The sequence below is a fragment of the Archocentrus centrarchus genome, chromosome 24 (assembly GCF_007364275.1).
Source record: "Archocentrus centrarchus isolate MPI-CPG fArcCen1 chromosome 24, fArcCen1, whole genome shotgun sequence".
NCBI lineage: Eukaryota > Metazoa > Chordata > Actinopteri > Cichliformes > Cichlidae > Archocentrus > Archocentrus centrarchus.
In genome coordinates this window covers 19,312,800-19,332,983 of record NC_044369.1, presented here as the reverse complement: position 1 = coordinate 19,332,983, position 20,184 = coordinate 19,312,800, and the positions used below count along the sequence as shown (strand labels likewise).

Below are 20,184 nucleotides of genomic sequence, written 5' to 3'. Positions count from 1 at the left end.
TCTTGTCAAAGCAAATATGTTTGGTACATCAGTGCATTCGGATCATCATTCCGATTGTGAAAGATGCCAGACATGACAGGCTAAAAAAAAAAAACAAAAAAAAAAAACAATGATACTTGGCAGTAAATCTCACGCTGTTGGAAACCCTGTTTATTTCCCTCTAAGTGGAGCCACATTTGTAAGGAAAATGCAATTGTGGTTTGAGTTGAGTATGTAGGCTGTAAATGACCCCAGTGCATAATGTCTTAAACGTTATAAGGTTTGCAATACGTATTTGTTATTCTAGCTGTTCAGTCGTTTCCTGTAAAGACGGATGTTTTATTTTGAAAAGGAAAGAACTCTTCACATGTGATGTCGAAAGGTAATGAAAGGCGTAGCAAACAGCAGTGTAAGCTAAAGGATTGCCAGGAGAGGCAAACAAAGTAAGGAGAAATCGGGAGAGTAAACAAGGAGTTTAGCTTCAGCTGAGAGATGGCAACAAGGTAAAATTATATGCATCATATGTGTCAATCGTTTCAGTTTGTCATACGATATTTGTTACATTTTGTTGCTAATAGTTTAATGTACTATGCCTTTGTTGTTTATCCTTCATTCATTCAGCTCTTACGTTGGTCTGTATGTAATATAAGCTGACGAATAAAGGACAGAGACCATCAGTTCAGGCTTACGTTTTCTTCAGCTAGAAGCTACAGTAAGAGCTTGACCACCCGACGCACGCCACTTGACGGAGTGACAAGATCTCAAGGTGCACGACTATGATGGCCAGTAGGTGGCAGCAAGTGGTCTGAAAACATAGGCGATAAAGGAAAAAAGGCTACACGGAAAATGGACAACACATAAGCTTCATCTGTGAGTCCTGAGGACATTAATGAACAGATTGTTTGTTTACAAAGGGAAATTCAAGATCACAAAGACCTGCTTCAAAATGCAACTGAAAAAACAAGGCAAGAAATAAAAGAAACAATTGACTCTAAAGAGAAAATGCTGGCAGATCTACAGTCTCAAGTCCAAAGCACTACAGATGAACCTCGGCGCTCTGAACGCACCAGAATACCAACAGAAAAAATGCTTGCTTATCAAACAGAAGAAGTAAGTAAAAACAAAAAAGACTCATCACCTTATATGAACAGTGGAAAATACAAGTACGTGAAGCAAGAGAAAAACTAAAATCAGACACAACTGAAGAACACCTGTCATCACTTGCAGACATTTTAGAAAAGGGAAAGGATGACATAATGAAACTCTACACTGACATAAGAGGTCATGTAGCTCCAACAGTCAATTTGAGACAAAAAATTGATGCATGCGAAGCTGTAACTAGTGACATCATCAAAATCATATATAAGAGACTAACTGGTGTTGATGGAGATTTTGATGCTGAATATGAAAGATGTCGTTTACGCGAGCTGCTAGATCGTGACTATGCGCTCTCCATTTATGGTTCCACTGCAGCACAATCCAGTAGCACACATCACTCCTCAGCTTCATATATCGCATCAAAACGGGCTGATGCAGCAGCAGAACTGGCAGCAAAAGAAGCTGAATACAACATCGCGCTAGAGGAAAGAAAGCAAAGAGAAAAGATAAAGGCTTTAGAAGAGCAACACAAGAGAGAACTTGAAATCCAAAGATCCGAATTGGAGCGTCTGCAAGCTGAAAGGGAAGTGGAAGCAGCTCGAGCGAGATTGGAAGCTTATGACAGAGAAATACTGCAAATTAGTGATGTCCAGTCAGTCAAAGGTGAGCAGAGGAGCCCAGATTCTGTCCCTCAGCCTTCTGCATCACACTCACCTAACATATCCACGTCATCTGCACCTCCTGCAGTTGCTCAACTAGCACAAGCCGTCCAGGACAGTATAACACTGAGCAGACTTCCCATGCCAGAACCGACAGTATTCAGTGGCGAGCCAATCCATTTTATTGAATGGAAAACCTCCTTTATGTCACTGATAGACCAAAAGGGTATTTCTGCTGCTGATAAACTTTATTACTTGAAAAAATATGTCACTGGCCCCGCTCGCAAGTGCCTGGAGGGCACCTTCTTTAGAAATGATGAAGAAGCTTACCAAGATGCCTGGAAAAATCTTAATCAACGATATGGTCAGGCATTTGTTATTCAAAGAGCATTTAGAGAGAAGCTATCCAACTGGCCAAAGTTACAATCCAAAGATCCTGAGAGATTAAGGAACTTTGCCGACTTTGTAAATGCCTGCCTGCTAGCCATGCCTCATGTAAAAGGTTTGGAAATACTGAACGACTGTGAGGAAAATCAAAAACTGACACAAAAACTTCCTGACTGGGCAGCTGCCAGATGGAACCGCCATGTTACAAAGGCCTTAATGGAAGGCAAAGAGTTTCCCAGTCTCAGTGACTTTGCTGCATTTCTGTTGCTGGAAGCAGAAATTGCCTGCAACCCAGTCACGTCCATCTCTGCTCTCCATTCATCCAAGTCACGCAGTGATAGAGGGAACCTGAAGGACACAAAAAGAAACAAGGCAAGTGTCTTTAACACCAAAACACATGAACACTGCGACAAGACACTAACCAGATCCAACTGGGGCTCACCATGCACACTGTGCCAAAACTCACATCCACTCCACAAGTGTCCACACTTTATGAAACGGTCACTAGCAGAGAGAAGGACATATGTGAAGGACAATAAGCTGTGTTATGGCTGTTTGAAGCAAGGCCACAGTGCAAAGGACTGTCGACGCCGCCTCACATGTGACACTTGTTTGAAAAGGCACCCTACCTGCCTTCATGATGACGGTTACATCAAAGACACAAAGGGAGAAAGGCACGTGAGTGCAGAAAATGCATCACAAAGCAATATATCAGAGATAACCACTGCTGTGTCACTCAGTGTTGCTAGAGATGGACAGACTGCCAGTACTTCAATGATTGTGCCAGTGTGGGTATCATCTAATGCAAACCCATATAACGAAAAACTTGTCTATGCCTTATTAGACACTCAAAGCGACACTGCTTTCATTGATCAAGAACTGTGTCATGAGCTTCAAGTGGGTGCATGTCCAGTGAAACTGAAACTAACCACTATGATGGGAGAAAACGTAATTATAAACAGTGAAAGGGTGGCTGGCATCCGTGTGAGAGGCTACAGCTCTGTAACGCACATTCAACTGCCTCCTGCATACACAAAGGATCATATACCTGCCAATCGTGAACACATACCAACCCAGGAAACGGTCAAATGCTGGAGTCACTTATCACCAATCATAGACAAAATCCCACCACTCCTCAGTTGTGAAGTAGGACTCCTGATAGGCTACAACTGCCCCAGAGCACTGGCACCCAGACAAGTGATACTCGGCAAAGAAAATGAGCCCTATGCTGTTCAAACAGATTTGGGGTGGAGCATAGTTGGTGGTCTAGCTCCGCACTTTGAGACAGACATGATGAACAGCCTCTGCCATCGTGTTGCCATAAAGGAGATCCCTCCTATGACTCCCTTGGATGCAATACGTGCATTAGAAAGTGATTTCAGGGAAGTCAATGGAAATGATAAAACAGTGTCTCAAGCAGAACTCATTTTCCTTGACAAACTCAGAGACGCCATAAGAAAAAATGAGACGGGGCATTATGAAATGCCATTACCCTTTAAGGAAAGACCATACATGCCTGACAACAGACAACTCGCAGAGATCCGACTCAACCACCTCAAAAGGAAATTCTCCCGAGATGAAAAATACAAGATTGATTACGTCAAGTACATGAATGACATCATCAAGAGAGGTGAGGCAGAAGAAGTGCAGGATGATGGACTTTCTGGTGAAAAGTGGTACATACCACACCATGGTATTTATCACCCAAAGAAACCTGAAAACCTGCGTGTCGTGTTTGACTGCTCAGCTAAGTATAAAGGAACCAGTCTTAATGAGCACCTTCTGTCCGGACCAGACATGTTAAATAATCTAACTGGTGTCCTTTTACGCTTCAGACAGTATCAAACAGCATTAACATGTGACATAGAGAAAATGTACCATCAATTTCAGGTCCAAAATAGTGATCGCAACTACCTCCGCTTTTTGTGGTGGAAAAATGGAGACCTAAGCGCACAGCCACAAGAATACAGGATGACAGTACATCTCTTTGGTGCTGCATCCTCCCCAGGATGTGCAAACTATGGGCTAAAACACCTAGCCAAAGAGAACAGCCTTGTGTATCCACTAGGTTCTCAGTTCATAGCCAGAGACTTTTATGTAGATGATGGAGTCACGAGTGTGCAGACAGTGGACGAGGGCATGCAGCTGGCACAGGAGGCACGTGAACTGTGTGCTAAAGGTGGACTCAGGCTTCACAAGTTTGCGTCAAACGACAGTTCTGTCTTAAACAGCTTACCAGCATCGGAACGAGCAACAAATGTAAGAACAAAGGATCTTGCCTTTGGTGAAACACAAACAGAGAGAGCATTAGGTATTCACTGGTGCATAAAAAAGGACTGCTTCACATTCAGCATTGCACAGAAGGACCAACCTGCTACACGGCGTGGGATATTATCCACTGTAGCATCCATATATGACCCACTAGGATTTATCGCCCCCTATCTTCTCAGTGGAAAAATAATTTTGCAAGAGATGTGCCATCAAGGCACAGGATGGGATGACCCACTACCCCAACATTTGAAACCACAGTGGGAGCAATGGAGGATGGACCTTGTCAATCTGGAGAAAGTAAGGATAGCCAGATGTTACATGCCTGAAAACTTTGGGCAGGTGGTGAAAAGGGAACTGCATCATTTTTCAGATGCAAGCACCACTGGGTATGGGCAGTGCTCCTACCTGAGATTTTTGAATGAGAAGGGAGATGCTCATTGTGCCTTCATCATGGGAAAATCTCGTGTGTCTCCTTCAAAGATCACCACCATCCCAAGGCTGGAATTGACAGCAGCAGCTGTCTCAGGCACAGTGAGTAACCTGTTCAGAGAAGAGCTGACTTATGACAATTTGGAAGAGTTCTTCTGGACAGACTCTAAAGTTGTTTTAGGATATATAAACAACGAAGCAATGCATTTTCACACCTTTGTTGCAAACAGGGTGCAAAAGATACGCAATAGCACAAGTCCGCAGCAGTGGTTTTATGTCCCCACCAGTGAAAACCCTGCAGACAATGCATCCAGGGGAACAACAATAAAGGAACTGCTATCATCCAGATGGCTCATGGGTCCCAAGTTCCTGTGGGAAAGGGTAATATACCCTCCAGCAAAGGAAAGCATGGAACTCCCAATCGGAGACCCAGAAGTTAAGAAAGCTCAAACGTTGCAAACAAAGGGTATGGAGTGTTGGAGTCTTGCTAATCGCCTGGTAAGATTTTCATCCTGGTCTCATGCTGTTAGCGCGGTGGCACGTCTCAGACGACGACTCCTAAAGGACAAATCAGATGCACACTCCACTGTAAGTGAGCGACAAGATGCAGAACTTGTGATCATTAGAGACCTACAAAGACAAGCATACCAGGAAGAAATGATGACACTAAGCAAAGGAAATCCTTTACCGAGAAGCAATAAGCTATACCATCTCGATGTCTTTTTGGACAGAGATGACGTGCTCAAGGTGGGAGGAAGACTGCGGTGGTCAGCCCTTCCTAGTTCATTTAAGCATCCAACAATCATCCCCAGAGAGCATCACGTCACAAAGCTGATAATATCTCACCATCATGAAAGGATCAAACACCAGGGCAGAGGCTTTACTATCGGGCCAATAGCTATTGGATCCCAAAAATGAGTCAAGCTGTTTCACTCTACATTCGCCAGTGTGTGATCTGTCGGAAACTGAGGAGACCTGTGGAAGGACAGAGAATGAGTGATCTTCCTAGAGAACGGGTAGAGCCCTCGTCACCCTTCAGCTATTGTGGCATGGATTGTTTTGGCCCATTCACGACTAAACAGGGACGTAAGGAACAAAAAAGATACGGAGTGCTCTTTACATGCTTCAGCTCTCGTGCCATCCACATTGAGATGCTAGACGATATGTCAACTGATGCTCTCATCAATGGTCTGCATTGCTTTATTGCACTGCGAGGCTCAGTCAGACAAATTAAGTGTGACCAGGGAACCAATTTTGTAGGTGCCAAAAATGAACTGAATGCAGCTCTACAGGAAGTCGACACTAAGAGAGTGGTAACCTTCCTTGCAGAATACCAATGTGATTTTGCCTTTAATGCACCTCATGCTAGTCATGCTGGTGGAGTATGGGAGCGACAGATAAGGACTGTAAAAAGTGTTCTCAACTCCACGCTTTCACTCACTCCTGGTACGCTCAATGATGCTTCTCTAAGGACTCTATTATATGAAGCTATGACAATCGTAAACAGTCGTCCTCTTACAACAGACAATCTGAATGATCCAAATAGCTTGGAACCACTAACCCCTAACCATCTCATCACCATGAAAGCGAATGTTGTATTACCTCCTCCTGGCAAATTTGTCAGAGAGGACTTGTATGGAAGAAAACAATGGCGCCAAGTGCAGTACTTGGCAGAACAGTTTTGGAGCCGTTGGAGAAAAGAGTATCTCCACAACATCATTATCAGACAGCGATGGCATGCACCCAAGAGAAACCTTCAAGTGGGTGACATAGTGATGGACACTAAGGAAATGCAGTCAAGATCTTCATGAAGACTTGGAAGAGTGTCAGAGACTGTATCAGATAGGGATGGACTCGGAAGGAAAGTCAAAATGGTAGTAGGTGATAGATATCTAAACAAAAGAGGTAAGTGCATAAACAAAATGTCTGTTGTGGAACGTCCTGTTCACAAGCTGGTTCTCATACTGGAAAGTTCCTAAGTCAAAGAATGTCTACAGTGTATGTAGTGTTATGAAAATGGTTGTTCTCATGAGGAAATTATTTGTGTTTGAGAAGTTGTGTACAAACACTAAATAATTTGGTGGGAGTGTAAATGACCCCAGTGCATAATGTCTTAAACGTTATAAGGTTTGCAATACGTATTTGTTATTCTAGCTGTTCAGTCGTTTCCTGTAAAGACGGATGTTTTATTTTGAAAAGGAAAGAACTCTTCACATGTGATGTCGAAAGGTAATGAAAGGCGTAGCAAACAGCAGTGTAAGCTAAAGGATTGCCAGGAGAGGCAAACAAAGTAAGGAGAAATCGGGAGAGTAAACAAGGAGTTTAGCTTCAGCTGAGAGATGGCAACAAGGTAAAATTATATGCATCATATGTGTCAATCGTTTCAGTTTGTCATACGATATTTGTTACATTTTGTTGCTAATAGTTTAATGTACTATGCCTTTGTTGTTTATCCTTCATTCATTCAGCTCTTACGTTGGTCTGTATGTAATATAAGCTGACGAATAAAGGACAGAGACCATCAGTTCAGGCTTACGTTTTCTTCAGCTAGAAGCTACATAGGCTGCACCCATAAAAAACTGGCCAAATCTGCCAGTGCCAAACAGCTTATTCTGCTATTGACTCTTGTTTTGAGCTTCTGGTACCCCAGGTGCTGACAACAAGGCTTGTCATCATTGTAGGCAATGTCAGTGCAGAGATATCGAGATAAGATTGGCTAACTTGCAACAAATGCAGGCTGAAAAATGGGATGCCATCCCACAGCACCGTGTTACCAAGCTGGTGACCAGCATGAGGAGGAGGTGCCAGGCTGTTGTGGCTGTGTATGGTTCTTCCACATGCTAATGAGGCCCCTGTTTGTTAAATGAATAAACTGTTAATGAAGCTGTATGAGAAAATTGATATTGCTGTCATAATGTTTAGGAAAATAATATGACATTTTCTCATTTTAAGGCGATTAAAGTGTATTTTTTCTTGGTTGGGAGCAGTAACTTCCTGTAGTGTCTGCTGGTTTCTTGAAAATAAATCTTTCACATCTTCCGCATGTCAATGAGTCAAACTGGCATAGCTGCCAACTGATCTCATATCCAACCATACAGAAGGAAATTTGACTAAATGTAACTAAGTATTTTACTGTCATCATTTTAAAATTAATTCATCAGTAATGTTATATAGACCTGCTATAACTGTCTTAATGTAGTTTACATCACGGATTGTCCCTTTAAAGACAAGTTAATTTGGTAAACCTAGCCAATAAATAAAATAACGCGAGGTGGGAGGGATGGTTTAGTAGTTGAAACAAAACATCTGCTTAAGAAATGCCCACTCCAGTCACCAGTTCATTTTTCTTAACACTGGTCCACTGTGTGTACCCTGAGCAGAAACCAGTAGCATGACCGACTACGAAGCTTCAACGGCTTTCCTCGGAGAATGGGGTCGTTTCCAGCAGCAGGTGTTTTTCCTCCTCTCTCTGACCATAATCCCTAACGGTTTTACCGCCCTGTCCACTGTGTTCCTCGCCGACACGCCGTCCCACCACTGCCTCATACCCGCGCATCTCAACCTCACCCCCGCATGGAAGAACAGCAGCATCCCGCTGGAGAAAGAGAGCAGCCAAGGTGACGCGTTGGTGCGCAGCAGGTGTTCCAGATACAAACTGGATGATATACTGATATTCTCTGAAAAAGGCTTGCTGCCCGGCGTTGACGTGAATCTGTCTAATGTGGCTGCTTGGACGGATGGGAGTATGACCAGAGCATCTACATTTCTACTATCGTATCTGAGGTCTGTACACGCCTTTTCCTAAATCTAGAGGACGCTGCTTCTGGTTTTATGTTAGGTACAACTAAGCGACTGTATACAGGCTACATGTTATGGTATACATAAAGTATGTTGGAAAAACTCCCTTTGTCATTGGAATTCATCACGACGTCAGAATTGATGCGGCAACAATTCCCCAAATAACACAAAACCAGTATTTGTAGTTATCGCTGTAATTTGTAGAAAGATTTCACAGGCTGTGTGACTTACAGGAACAATGCTTTTTTATGCTTTAGACTAGAACACATTGCACTGCTTTTTTTTTTTTTCTTGCTGAGAAAATACAACTTAGGAATTCAAATATTTTGCCCTCTTTACCTTCAGTGTGAGCTGCACTGCTGCACTGCGAAAAATGTCTTTACTCACCCAGCTTTAACAAAAATGGTGCAATACAGCTTCCCACTCTGGATACGGTAGTACACATTCCTGTTGCAGTGTTTCTGACCACTGTTGGGTAAAGCTCTGCTGTGTATGCAAACATCAGGGCTGTACCAGTGGTAATACCAAATTTGCCCAGCATCTCTAGAGCAATAGACAGATAAGATAGACCTAAAGGGGAAAAACAAAAAGTTTTGTATAAGATGTGTAAGGTTTTTGTAAGACTGTATACTAATTGACATCATTCCTTCAGCACCTATTTCTAGTGCTGGTATTTGATACAGGAGCTATTATGGTGCCAAAACTCTTTGTGCCTGAAAAACCTCAGACACTCACAATCTGGAGCACTTTTTTCTGCTTACCACGAGGCACCAGTTGAATGAAATACAGTGATACTCCTCCAAGAAGCAAGACGCAGATAACAGAGAGTTGTCGCCGAAGGTACCGCAAAGCCAGCCAGCTGGAAATATATGCTGGAACCTCCACAGCTGCTGAGATGAAACAGCTGATAAAGGGATCAGCATGGAGTCTGGATGTATTTAGGGACAGGCCAAAGTAGCCAGTACTGAGACTGAACCTGAAAACACATGCCAAGTAAAACATGGTAGTAGGGCTGATAAGGAATCTGCTTTTAAGTAGTCATAGTAGACTTTACTACTAAAACTACTACTACTACTACTACACTCCTCACTACCAGAACAAATAATCAAATCTCTGTAATGTGCTAGATTACCATACATTACAGTCCAACACTTCCCAATTACTTCTTTTGACTTAGCAGTGAGGAGCTTTTCTGGGAGACTTTTGGGATAGCAGTGAACAGGACATAAGACCATCGAGGGTTTGTCAGTTTACAGCAATACACGCTACTCTTCTTAACTAAATTAGCTTTTTTTCTGCCCTCTTACCATTCATGGGAAATCATACACAGTGGATGTTATTAGTACTGTTGTGTCTTTACTCCCACATAGTGACATGAACATATGATCCAACACGGAGGTAGATTGAACATGACTTTACTTAACTTCACGATAGACTCACAGAGAACATATCACTGCGCTGGCAGATAACCTATAGGTGAACTGAGTAACAAGGGGAGTGGTTCCACTGAAGTAAATAGATCCACTTTATATACTACACTCCTCCCCTTGTAGATTAATGCTACATAACTAAAGTAACATACAACATTGCCCATGCATTTGACACAATCTGTTATTCAGTTGACATATGTTGAAACTTTTTTTTTTTTTTTTTTTTAGATTGTGTCCATAAGTGACATTAGTAACTCACAAATCCAATCTTTTCGGTGGTGCCCTAAGTCGTTCAGGGTTACGTCTCAGAACTTGTGGAGTGCTCTCTGTAGGGGACACTTCCTCTGTAACTGTGGGTGTTACTATACTGTGGTCGAAGTCGGTCCCAGGATCAGTTGGATGTGTCGGTCGCTCCGGCGTCCATGGTTGAGCAGTCAACAGCTGATCCACATGACGTCTCCATGTATGCTCGCCAGTGTCCACCTCGTACATCAGAGGACCGCACCTAGTGACTATCTTTCCAGGCGTCCACTTATCCCCGCGGTAGTCACGAGCCAGTACCTGCTGTCCTACATCGAAGCTTCTTGCCGTTTCACTTGAAAAACTGTGGAACTGTTTATTCTGCACTTCTCCTCTCAGGTTCGGCTTTAGAAGGTCAATGCGAGATCTCAGCTGTCTGTTCATAAACAGCATTGCAGGTGTCTGATTGGTTGTTGCATGGATAGAATTTCGGTACACCAGGAGGAAATTGTCAATTTTGTGTTGAAGAGAGATATCTTCTTTTGTCATTGCCTTTATGGACTTTTTGAATGTTTGTACGAACCGTTCTGCTAACCCGTTTGTTGCTGGATGGTGAGGTGCTGACTTGAAATGCTTGATACCATTCCTTTTTATGAAATCCTGAAACTCCTCAGAAGTATACTGTGGGCCATTGTCACTCACAATTTGCTCAGGCAGACCATTCCTGGCGAAGATGGTTCTCAGGATGGAAATAGTCTTTTTGGACGTTGTTGATTTCATTTGAACTACTTCTGGCCATTTTGAGTGAGCGTCCACAGCTATGAGAAACATAGAGTTCATGAACGGGCCAGCAAAATCAATGTGCACTCTCTGCCAGGGTGCAGACGGCCATTCCCAAGGGTGTAGGGGAGCCTGTGGTGGTGCGTTTTGAATGCTCTGGCATCCAAGGCAGGTTTTGGTGATGTCCTCAATTTGTTTATCAATCCCTGGCCACCATACATAGCTACGGGCCAGGCTTTTCATCTTCACCGTACCTACGTGACCCTCATGTAGACTGTCCAACACTCTGGTGCGAAGCTTGGGGGGCACTACCACACGTGATCCACATATTAATGTTCCCTGGCAAACTGACAGCTGATCACGTCTTGCCGAGAACTCAGGAAAACATGGATTCCCATGGCCCGGCCAGCCTTGTACTGTGATGTCATACACTTGGGACAGTGTTGGGTCATTCCGCGTTTCTTTTCGTATCATGGCATTTGTAACTGGCAGCTGGTCTATCAGTGTTGTGTGGAACATTTCCGCCGGGTCCCTTTTAGATGGAATTTCTTCCACATGGGTTGACAGTGGGAGGCGTGACAACCCATCAGCATTGCAATGTTGTTTAGTCCCCTTGAACTCAATGTCATACGAGTGTGCTCCTAAGAACAGGGCCCATCGCTGTAGTCGTGCGGCTGACATCACTGGGACTCCTTTCCGTGGATTGAATATTGACACTAGGGGCTGATGATCAGTCACTAAGGTAAACCTTCGGCCATAGAGGTACTGGTGGAACTTTTTGATACCCCATACTAGGCTAAGGGCTTCCCTGTCTATCTGTGCATAATTGCGTTCGGCACTTGAAAGGGACCTTGAGGCGTATGCAACTGGGCGTTCAAGTCCATTAACCATTGTGTGCGATAAGACAGCACCAATGCCGTAAGGGGACGCGTCACATGCTAGACGGATGGGTCTGGATGGATCATAGTGGGTAAGTAGCTCATCAGATGTCATTAGTCTTTTTGTTTCTGCAAATGCCTTTTTGCATTTTTCAGACCAACGCCATTCCGCTCCTGTCTGCAGAAGCGCATTTAGTGGATACAGCACTGAAGCAAGGTTTGGTAGAAACTTGTGGTAGTAGTTGACGAGACCCAGGTATGATCTCAGTTGCGACACATTTTCAGGTGTAGGTGCTTTCAGCACTGCCTCAATTTTCTCTTGTGACTTATGTAAGCCGTGCTTGTCGATGACATGTCCACAGTATGAGATTTCACTTTTGAAAAACTCACATTTCTCTCTCTTTGCGCGTAGACCGTACTCATTCAGCCTGGTGAGTACTTTGCTCAGGTTCTGGAAGTGATCATCATCATCTTTTCCCGTTATGATAATATCATCCAGGTAGTATTGTGTTCCAGGAATATCCTGGAGCACTTGATCCATGGCTCTTTGCCAGATGGCTGGAGCTGAAGCAACACCAAACACAAGTCGATTGTATTGGTAAAGGCCTTTATGAGTGTTGATGGTTAGGAACGTTTTGCTTGACTCCTCCACTTCCATCTGGAGATAGGCCTGTGACAAGTCGATCTTTGAAAACCTCTCCCCACCAGCCAATGATGAGAAGATGTCTTCGATGCGTGGAAGGGGGTACTGTACTGTGCGCAGCACCGGATTAATGCTCACCTTGAAGTCCCCACATATACGCACTTCACATTTACCCTTCTTCATCACTGGAACAATGGGCGTAGCTCAATCACTCCAGTCAACCTTTGAGAGAATGCCGGATGCCTCCAAATTCTGCAGTTCGGCGTCTATCTTGGGACGTAGGGCGTACGGGACTGGGCGCGCTTTGTGAAATTTCGGGTTGGCATCTTTTTGAAGCTCAATTTTGGCCTTTAGATGTTTAAGTTTACCAATGCCTTTCTTAAACACATGTGCATTAGCCTCCAACAACTCTGACAGTCTCTGGTCAGAGCTGGGGATGGAGCTCTTGGGGTTTGTCGAGATATTTAGGGTTATTGCATGCCAGTCAAGCTGAATTCTTCTTAGCCATTCACGTCCTAGTAAAGCTGGGCCTGTGGTTTTCAGGACATAGAGCTCGAACTTGTGTGTTTGACCACCATAGGCCACATCCACTTTAAGTTTTCCTTTGGGTGACACCTTTTCACCTGTGTACGTTTTTAACATCACTGATGTCTTTTTCAGTGGTAAGTGAGAAAACAGCCTGTCATAGTCGGTCTCAGAGATAACTGACAAGGCTGAACCCGTGTCCAGTTCCATTTTAAGTTTCACTCCAGACACTGTTGTCGTGACCCATATAATTTTCTGGTCTTTTTCAGTTATGCTATGCAGCTCTAAGCATGATAAATCATCTTCCTCACTGCTGTTTGTGTTGTCTGAATGTTCTGTTACTTTGTGCATTTCATTTGCTTTGACCTTTGATTTAGGTTTAAAACCTTTGTTCTTTCCAGTTTTTTTCTTTTGGGTATTAGTTTGGTCTGTTTTGCATGCTCTTTCTATGTGGCCTTGTTTATGGCATTTCCTACATGTCTTTTCCTTGAACCAGCATTCGTTTGCATGGTGAGAGGATTTACCACACCTGTAGCATTTTTGCTTTTTCCCATTCAGAGACATTTGATGCACTTCGTTTTCAAGGGTTTTCTTCTGTAGCTCTGATGCACCTTTAGCTGCTGTTTCCATTGAGATAGCGAGTTCTAGTGCTTTCTTCAAATCTAGCTCTTTTTCTGACAATAGCCTTTTTTGTGTGCTTGTACAATGAGTGCCACATACCAATCGATCTCTTAAGGCATCGTTAAGTCCATCTTTAAAGTCACAATGCTGCGAGAGTTTGCGCAGTTTGGCCATATACTCAGATATGCTTTCATCCTGTGTTTGGTTCCGTTTATGAAACCTGAATCTTTCTGCTATCACTAGTGGTGCGGGGTTTAAGTGCTTCTGCAACGTCTCAACGATGTCTTTGTATGACTTGCTCGATGGTTTCGCAGGGCTCAGGAGATTACGCAGTAGACTGTAAGTTTTAGCTCCCATTAGACTGAGGAGAACGGGACCTTTTTTGTCATCCCCGATATCATTAGCGTCGCAGTATAACTCCACTCGCTCTATGTATGATTCCCAGTCTTCACTTAAGCTATCAATCTCCTCAACTTTCCCAACGTAAGCCATTTCGGACATGAAGTGCAAATCTTATCCGTTTATCCTTTCACTGTGTGCTATGCACTGTTACTCACGGATCCTTTGCTAGGTTTTGTTCCGTCGTTTCTCCGTCCCCTTGGTCGTAATTTTCCGTTTCGTGTAGTTATTTAGGGTCCGGTTTTACTCGTCGCCAATTTGTTGTGTCTTTACTCCCACATAGTGACATGAACATATGATCCAACACGGAGGTAGATTGAACATGACTTTACTTAACTTCACGATAGACTCACAGAGAACATATCACTGCGCTGGCAGATAACCTATAGGTGAACTGAGTAACAAGGGGAGTGGTTCCACTGAAGTAAATAGATCCACTTTATATACTACAAGTACCTAAACTCTAACTGCTTTGATTTAACACTTACCAGACAAGGCACAGAATGAAAGATGTGTTTCTGATGTTTGTAGTTCTTAGCAGGCTGAAGATACTGTGGTGCTCCTTAGCCTGAGTCTTATCTGCCTAAAAGATACAAAACCCAAGTCTCAGTCGCTTTATTTATTTATTCATTTATTTTTTAATTTTTAGCTTTATTAGACCTCTTCGAATAGTAATACCTGTTGCTTCAGGGTTGGTTTTTGGTAACAGCAGATTTTTTTTTTTTTTTCTGATAACTACTTGGATATTTTTTGTGTACTGTGAGAGAGACATTTATGTTGCTTGCACAGATCCTTTTTATGGATGTACACGATTTAAGTCAAAGCCAACTTACTGGTAAGTTGAAATCCTCAAAGATAACCTGGGGAGGCTCCACTTTGTTCTTCTTAGCAGCATATTTCACTATGTCCTCTGCCTCCTCCACTCTTCCCTGTGAGAGCAACCATCGAGGAGACTCTGGGATCAACCTGCATCAGTATTCAACACAAAGAAACAAAAAGGTTTAACTTGGATCAGGCTGAACAAAAGTTATAACATTTTATTGCCTATATTGTCTTTGACCCCTGGCAAGAGGTTATATATTAAGAATTGATATTTTATATTTTTTATGATATTTTTTTCGAGAACAACCTACCACCAGAGAGGAATGTAAAGTAGGCCAGGCACAGATAAAACCCAGCAGGATAGATTTCCAGTCCCTTAAAAAGTAGGCAAAGAGAGGAAGCATCATAAAGCCAAAGGCAAAGGCAAGACATACACCCATAGATGAGAACAGGACCCGCACATTGCCAGTGAAGATTTCAGTGCCTACGCAAAAAGAGAAAGCCAACAGAAACCAACGGGTCAATGATAATATATAGACATATTGTTGTAGCAACTGAAGAACAAAACATTTATATATTTACCTAGCACAAAAGCAGAAACATAGTTAGAGATTTGTCCCAAACCGCTGATGAAAAGTAGGATGCAGAACACCGCCCAAGATGGTGAGAAGATTTGAGCAAAGGTGAAAACAGTCTGAATGGCCATGGTTACAAAGAGAACAGGCTTTCTTCCAAATCTACAGTGAGAAGTCAATTGATGAAATAAAGTGTAAAACAAATAAACATCTACTACATCTACATCTACAAAAAACCCCAAAAACATTTCATATGTAATGACTGATTTAAAAGATCTTAAAATCCATCCATCCGCTTATCCTGTTCAGGGTCGCGGGGGGGCTGGAGACTATCCCAGCTGTCATAGGGCGAGAGGCAGGGTACACCCTGAACAGGTCGCCAGCCTGTCACAGGGCCAACACAGAAAGACGAACAACCTTTCACACTCTCATTCACACCTATGGGCAATTTAGAGTAGCCAATTAACCTAACCCCAGTAAATGCATGTCTTTGGAATGTGGGAGGAAACCGGAGTACCCGGAGGAAACCCACGCAAGCACGGGGAGAACATGCAAACTCCACACAGAGAGAGGGAGAGGCCTGGGCCAAGGTGGAATCGAACCCAGGCCTTCCAGATGTTATTCTAACTGTGAGGCAGCAGTGCTAACCACTGCGCCACCGTGCTGCAGATCTTAAAATGAATAGACAAAAAAGTATTGTTTTCAGCTTTACCTGTCTGACAGCTGTCCGGAAAAGAAGGATCCAACTAAAACTCCCAGGAAGTAAATGGTGGAAGTGAATGGCTGCTTCCACTCTTCAGTGCATACCAAGTCAAACTGAAATATCCATGCATAAACAATTAAATAGAAAAATACAAAGACCAAAGAGACTCCATGTCCACGTTTTGATCATATAATGCTTGGACTGAAATGACTGACTTATTGATGCTAAGCTGAAGTAATCAATTTTTATGGTTTACATTTTGTAGTCTACCTCCATACTACACTTTAAACTATATCAACAAATGCTAACACACTTACCTTAGAGACTATAGTAGAGTGGTAGACGTTTTTAGTGTAGCTCCACCCATCCACACAATGCTCTTGCTCCAGGTTGGTGAGATTAATATCCTGGCCTGGAACATATCCCTGAGCAGACAGATTTCTGACCACATCCAGCCTGTATCTCCTGCAGCTAATTTTTCCTGCAAATCCTGCTTTATCTGAAGGTTTTCTTTGTTTTTCAGTTATGTGCTTCATAACTCAAATTTCATGCTGATAGTTCAGACTAGAAAATGCAGTGCGAGAAAAAAATAGCCTGCATTTTACTGCCTCAGTTAACTGCACAAGAAAAACGCACTAAATACCTTTGGGGAAAATATTTGATTTAGAGAGCTTTTGATTGCATGTGTAGCTTAGCTGTACTGGTGTTGCCAAGATTATCAATCAAACTGGCAAACATGCACCTCTGCTGTTGAATTTATAAATTTATTTACCTCCACTGGAATGATAGCTTGGTGCCAATCTTCTGTCATGTTAATATTGGGAACCAGGCAGTGATGACTGGGAACGTCAGTGAGGAAGATGAGAGAAAAAGCACCAAATCCATTTGGCAGCACGCTGGCACAGAGTAGAACAAAAACACTCTGTTGGAAATGTCCCCACTGACCAAGAAATGCTGTGACTTCATCATAGTCCTGCATACTCTCAGAATCCTATCTCTTTAAATCCTTGCTTTCTCTGTTGTAAAAGAAAAAAAGAGTCTTCAAAGCAAAAATGACTCACAGGGTTTCCAGAATTTTAAAAAATAATGAAGTGATCCTCTGAAGGCCACTGAGAACTCCAGAAACTCAGCAGGGCTTTTGTGTGACTGAATGACTGACTTATTGATGCTGAGGTAATCAATTTTCATGGTTCACATTTTGTACTGTACTTCCATACTACACTTTAAACTATATCAGCAAATGCAAACACACTTATCTCAGAGACTATAGTAGACTGGTAGATACCTTTACTGTAGCTCCACCCATCCATACAAGCCTCCATGATCCTGGCCTGGAATATATCTCTAAGCCGACAGATTTCTGACCACATCCAGCCTGTATCTGCTGCATCTGCTTAGCTCCAGCTTCCCATTTACCACCTCACAGTTACATCAATGCATTTATTTAATTAGTAGCTTATTTTTCAGTAAAGTCATCTTTGTGTTAATGACCACAGTGTGAAGGAAATGCTTCAAAACTTTGCAACTGTGGGTCTAAACTTTAAGACTGTTTGCCATGATTAGGTTTAAAGAACCCAAAAACAGACTCAGAGGCAGGCAAGATAATGAAAGGCTAACCTTTTTTCAGGTCAAGGAATAAGTCAAAAACAAAAGAAACAAAACAATTAAAAAGCATTCGTCCAGCACACAGAAGCAAAGGAAATCTAAAGCAAAAAATACAGGCAGATGAGCAGAACAAACCAGGGAGACAAACAGTCAATCTGAGAAAGGACAAAAAGAAACTAAGGCTATATATAAACACACAGACACACTGAGAAGAATCAAGGGAAGAGGAATACCTGGGCAACAGAAAACAGCTGGAACTAATGACAAAGGAAGAAATAACACTAAATACAAGACAAAAGACAACCAGAGTCAAACAGGAAGTAACCCAGCAGGGAATCATTTTACAGAGACAAAGACTTTACAAGATACGGGAGGACACTGCAAAGGCCAGATCAAAAAACAAATGATTCAAAATACCAAAGTAGCAATAACTAACGAGAGGAGGCATTACTGTGATAAAGAGAAACCTTAAAGCTATAAACGAAAAACTTTCAACAAACTCAACAAAACTCAAAATCATAACCAAAATAGAGAATGCTTAAAAATAAAAAAGAATTCAAAGTCTAAAAACACAAATCCTGGGGTTCAAATTCCAGGACTGTGACACCATTTTGACACCTCAGTCCTCATAATAACCACTTAGACCCTAGGTCACCAATAGGTGGACCACAGTCTAGATCCAGACCCAGATGCTGTTCTAGAGGCCATTTAATCTGCTCAGCTTTTCCTTTTGTCTTTACAGTAGTCAGTGAGTCCACACAGGAAATACACAGACTGGTGGCGTGCATTGTAACTCATCCCACATGAAGCTACCCAGCCAATCAAGTAATTTGTTCAGACCAAAGTTGAGAATGCATGTTTGAAAGTCCACAAAGAGGCAAAATGCAGAAGTCTGAAGACATAAGAGAACAGATAGAAAGAACAGAAGGGTTACAGTTCATATTTTGTGAGATTGTCGACATGTTTAGTGTAGTTAAGGAAAAAGAAGAAAAGGGGAAACTTTTCATATTTTTTTTTTCATTTAAGCGCTATTGGTGACCTAGGGTGCAGATGTTATCTTGCAGATGCCAGACTTTTGTTATGATGTTGCAGTTTGTGTATTAAAACTGCAGAGTGGAAACACTATTTTGTCTTTCAGCTAAAGTTTTCCTGCAAATCTTGCTTTATCTGAAGGGTTTTCTTTGTCTTTCAGTTATGTGCTTCATAACTCCCATTTCTTGCTGATAGTTTAGATTGGAAAATGCAAAGTGAAAAAAAAAAAGCCTGCATTTCACTGCCTTACATTTCGTAATAACTCAGAAGAACACACATTGAAAAGAAGAAAAGAAAAAGAAGAAAAACACAAACAAAATTTTGGGGGGAAAATAATAGATTCAGAGAGGTGTTGATTGCATGAGTGGCTTAGCTGTACAGATGTGGTTAAGATAATCGATCAAACTGGCAAACATGCACCTCTGCTCTTGTATTTATAAACTTATTTACCTCCACTGGAATGATAGCTTGGTGCCAATCTTCTGTCACATTGATATCGGGAACCAGGCAGTGATGATTGGGAATGTCAGTGAGGAAGACAAGAGAAAAAGCAAATCCATTTGGCAGCACGCTGGAACAGAGTAGAAAGAAAACAGTCTGTTGGAAATGTCCCCACTGACCAAGAAATGCTGTGACTTCATCATAGTCCTGCATACTCTCAGAATCCTATCTCTTTAAATCCTTGCTTTCTCTGTTGTAAAAGGGGGGGGGGGGAAGCCTTCAAAGCAAAAATGACTCGCAGGGTTTCCAGAATTTTAAAAAATAATGAAGTGATCCTCTGAAGGCCACTGAGAACTCCAGAAACTCAGCAGGGCTTTTAAGTTATATACATTCTTAAAGTTATTCAATTCCACATTTGACTTTTTATACTCAGGTAATAAAAAGTTAAAATTTTCTGATCTTGCGCTTTGACTGTCACGTGGCATAATTAGCTTCCAAGAAATTTGGAAGCCTTCTGACCTGCGCACAACTGTTTAAACATGTATTACCATCTACCGAGGATTTAGGAGTGTGTTTACACAAAGGATAACACAGTTATCCAGCTGATACAGTGAAAGCATGAACAGGATCAGTGTAAGCATATATTTAATGGTGGTTATAATGACAACTCATTTTGTAACTTTTATTGACAACTTTCAAGTCAATATTTTACATGAAAATTTGCAAATTAAGATGAAAAACAGTGTAAATTGTAGTAAATTGTGCATTTTATAGAAAATATTAAAATGAGACAAAAAAAGGGAAAACTATAGGTTTTGTCTTCATTATAAAACTTTATGTATAAAACAACTTTAACTATTTAGACAATA

General features: G+C 42.1%; 1 protein-coding gene and 1 pseudogene across 1 annotated transcript; one reads left to right on the top strand and one right to left on the bottom strand.

Annotated features, from left to right (window-relative positions):
• Nucleotides 1–8,171: 8,171 nt before the first annotated feature.
• On the top strand, nt 8,172–8,971 carry LOC115774632 (solute carrier family 22 member 5-like; annotated as a pseudogene).
• Nucleotides 8,972–9,000: 29 nt separating this feature from the next.
• Nucleotides 9,001–19,528, bottom strand: LOC115774631 (solute carrier family 22 member 5-like). Its single transcript, XM_030721989.1, is given in 11 exon segments — nt 9,001–9,191; nt 9,383–9,597; nt 14,626–14,720; nt 14,971–15,103; nt 15,271–15,311; nt 15,313–15,443; nt 15,542–15,696; nt 16,247–16,350; nt 16,555–16,693; nt 17,613–17,656; nt 19,325–19,528. Coding segments are annotated over 11 exon segments (1,452 nt in total).
• Nucleotides 19,529–20,184: the final 656 nt, after the last annotated feature.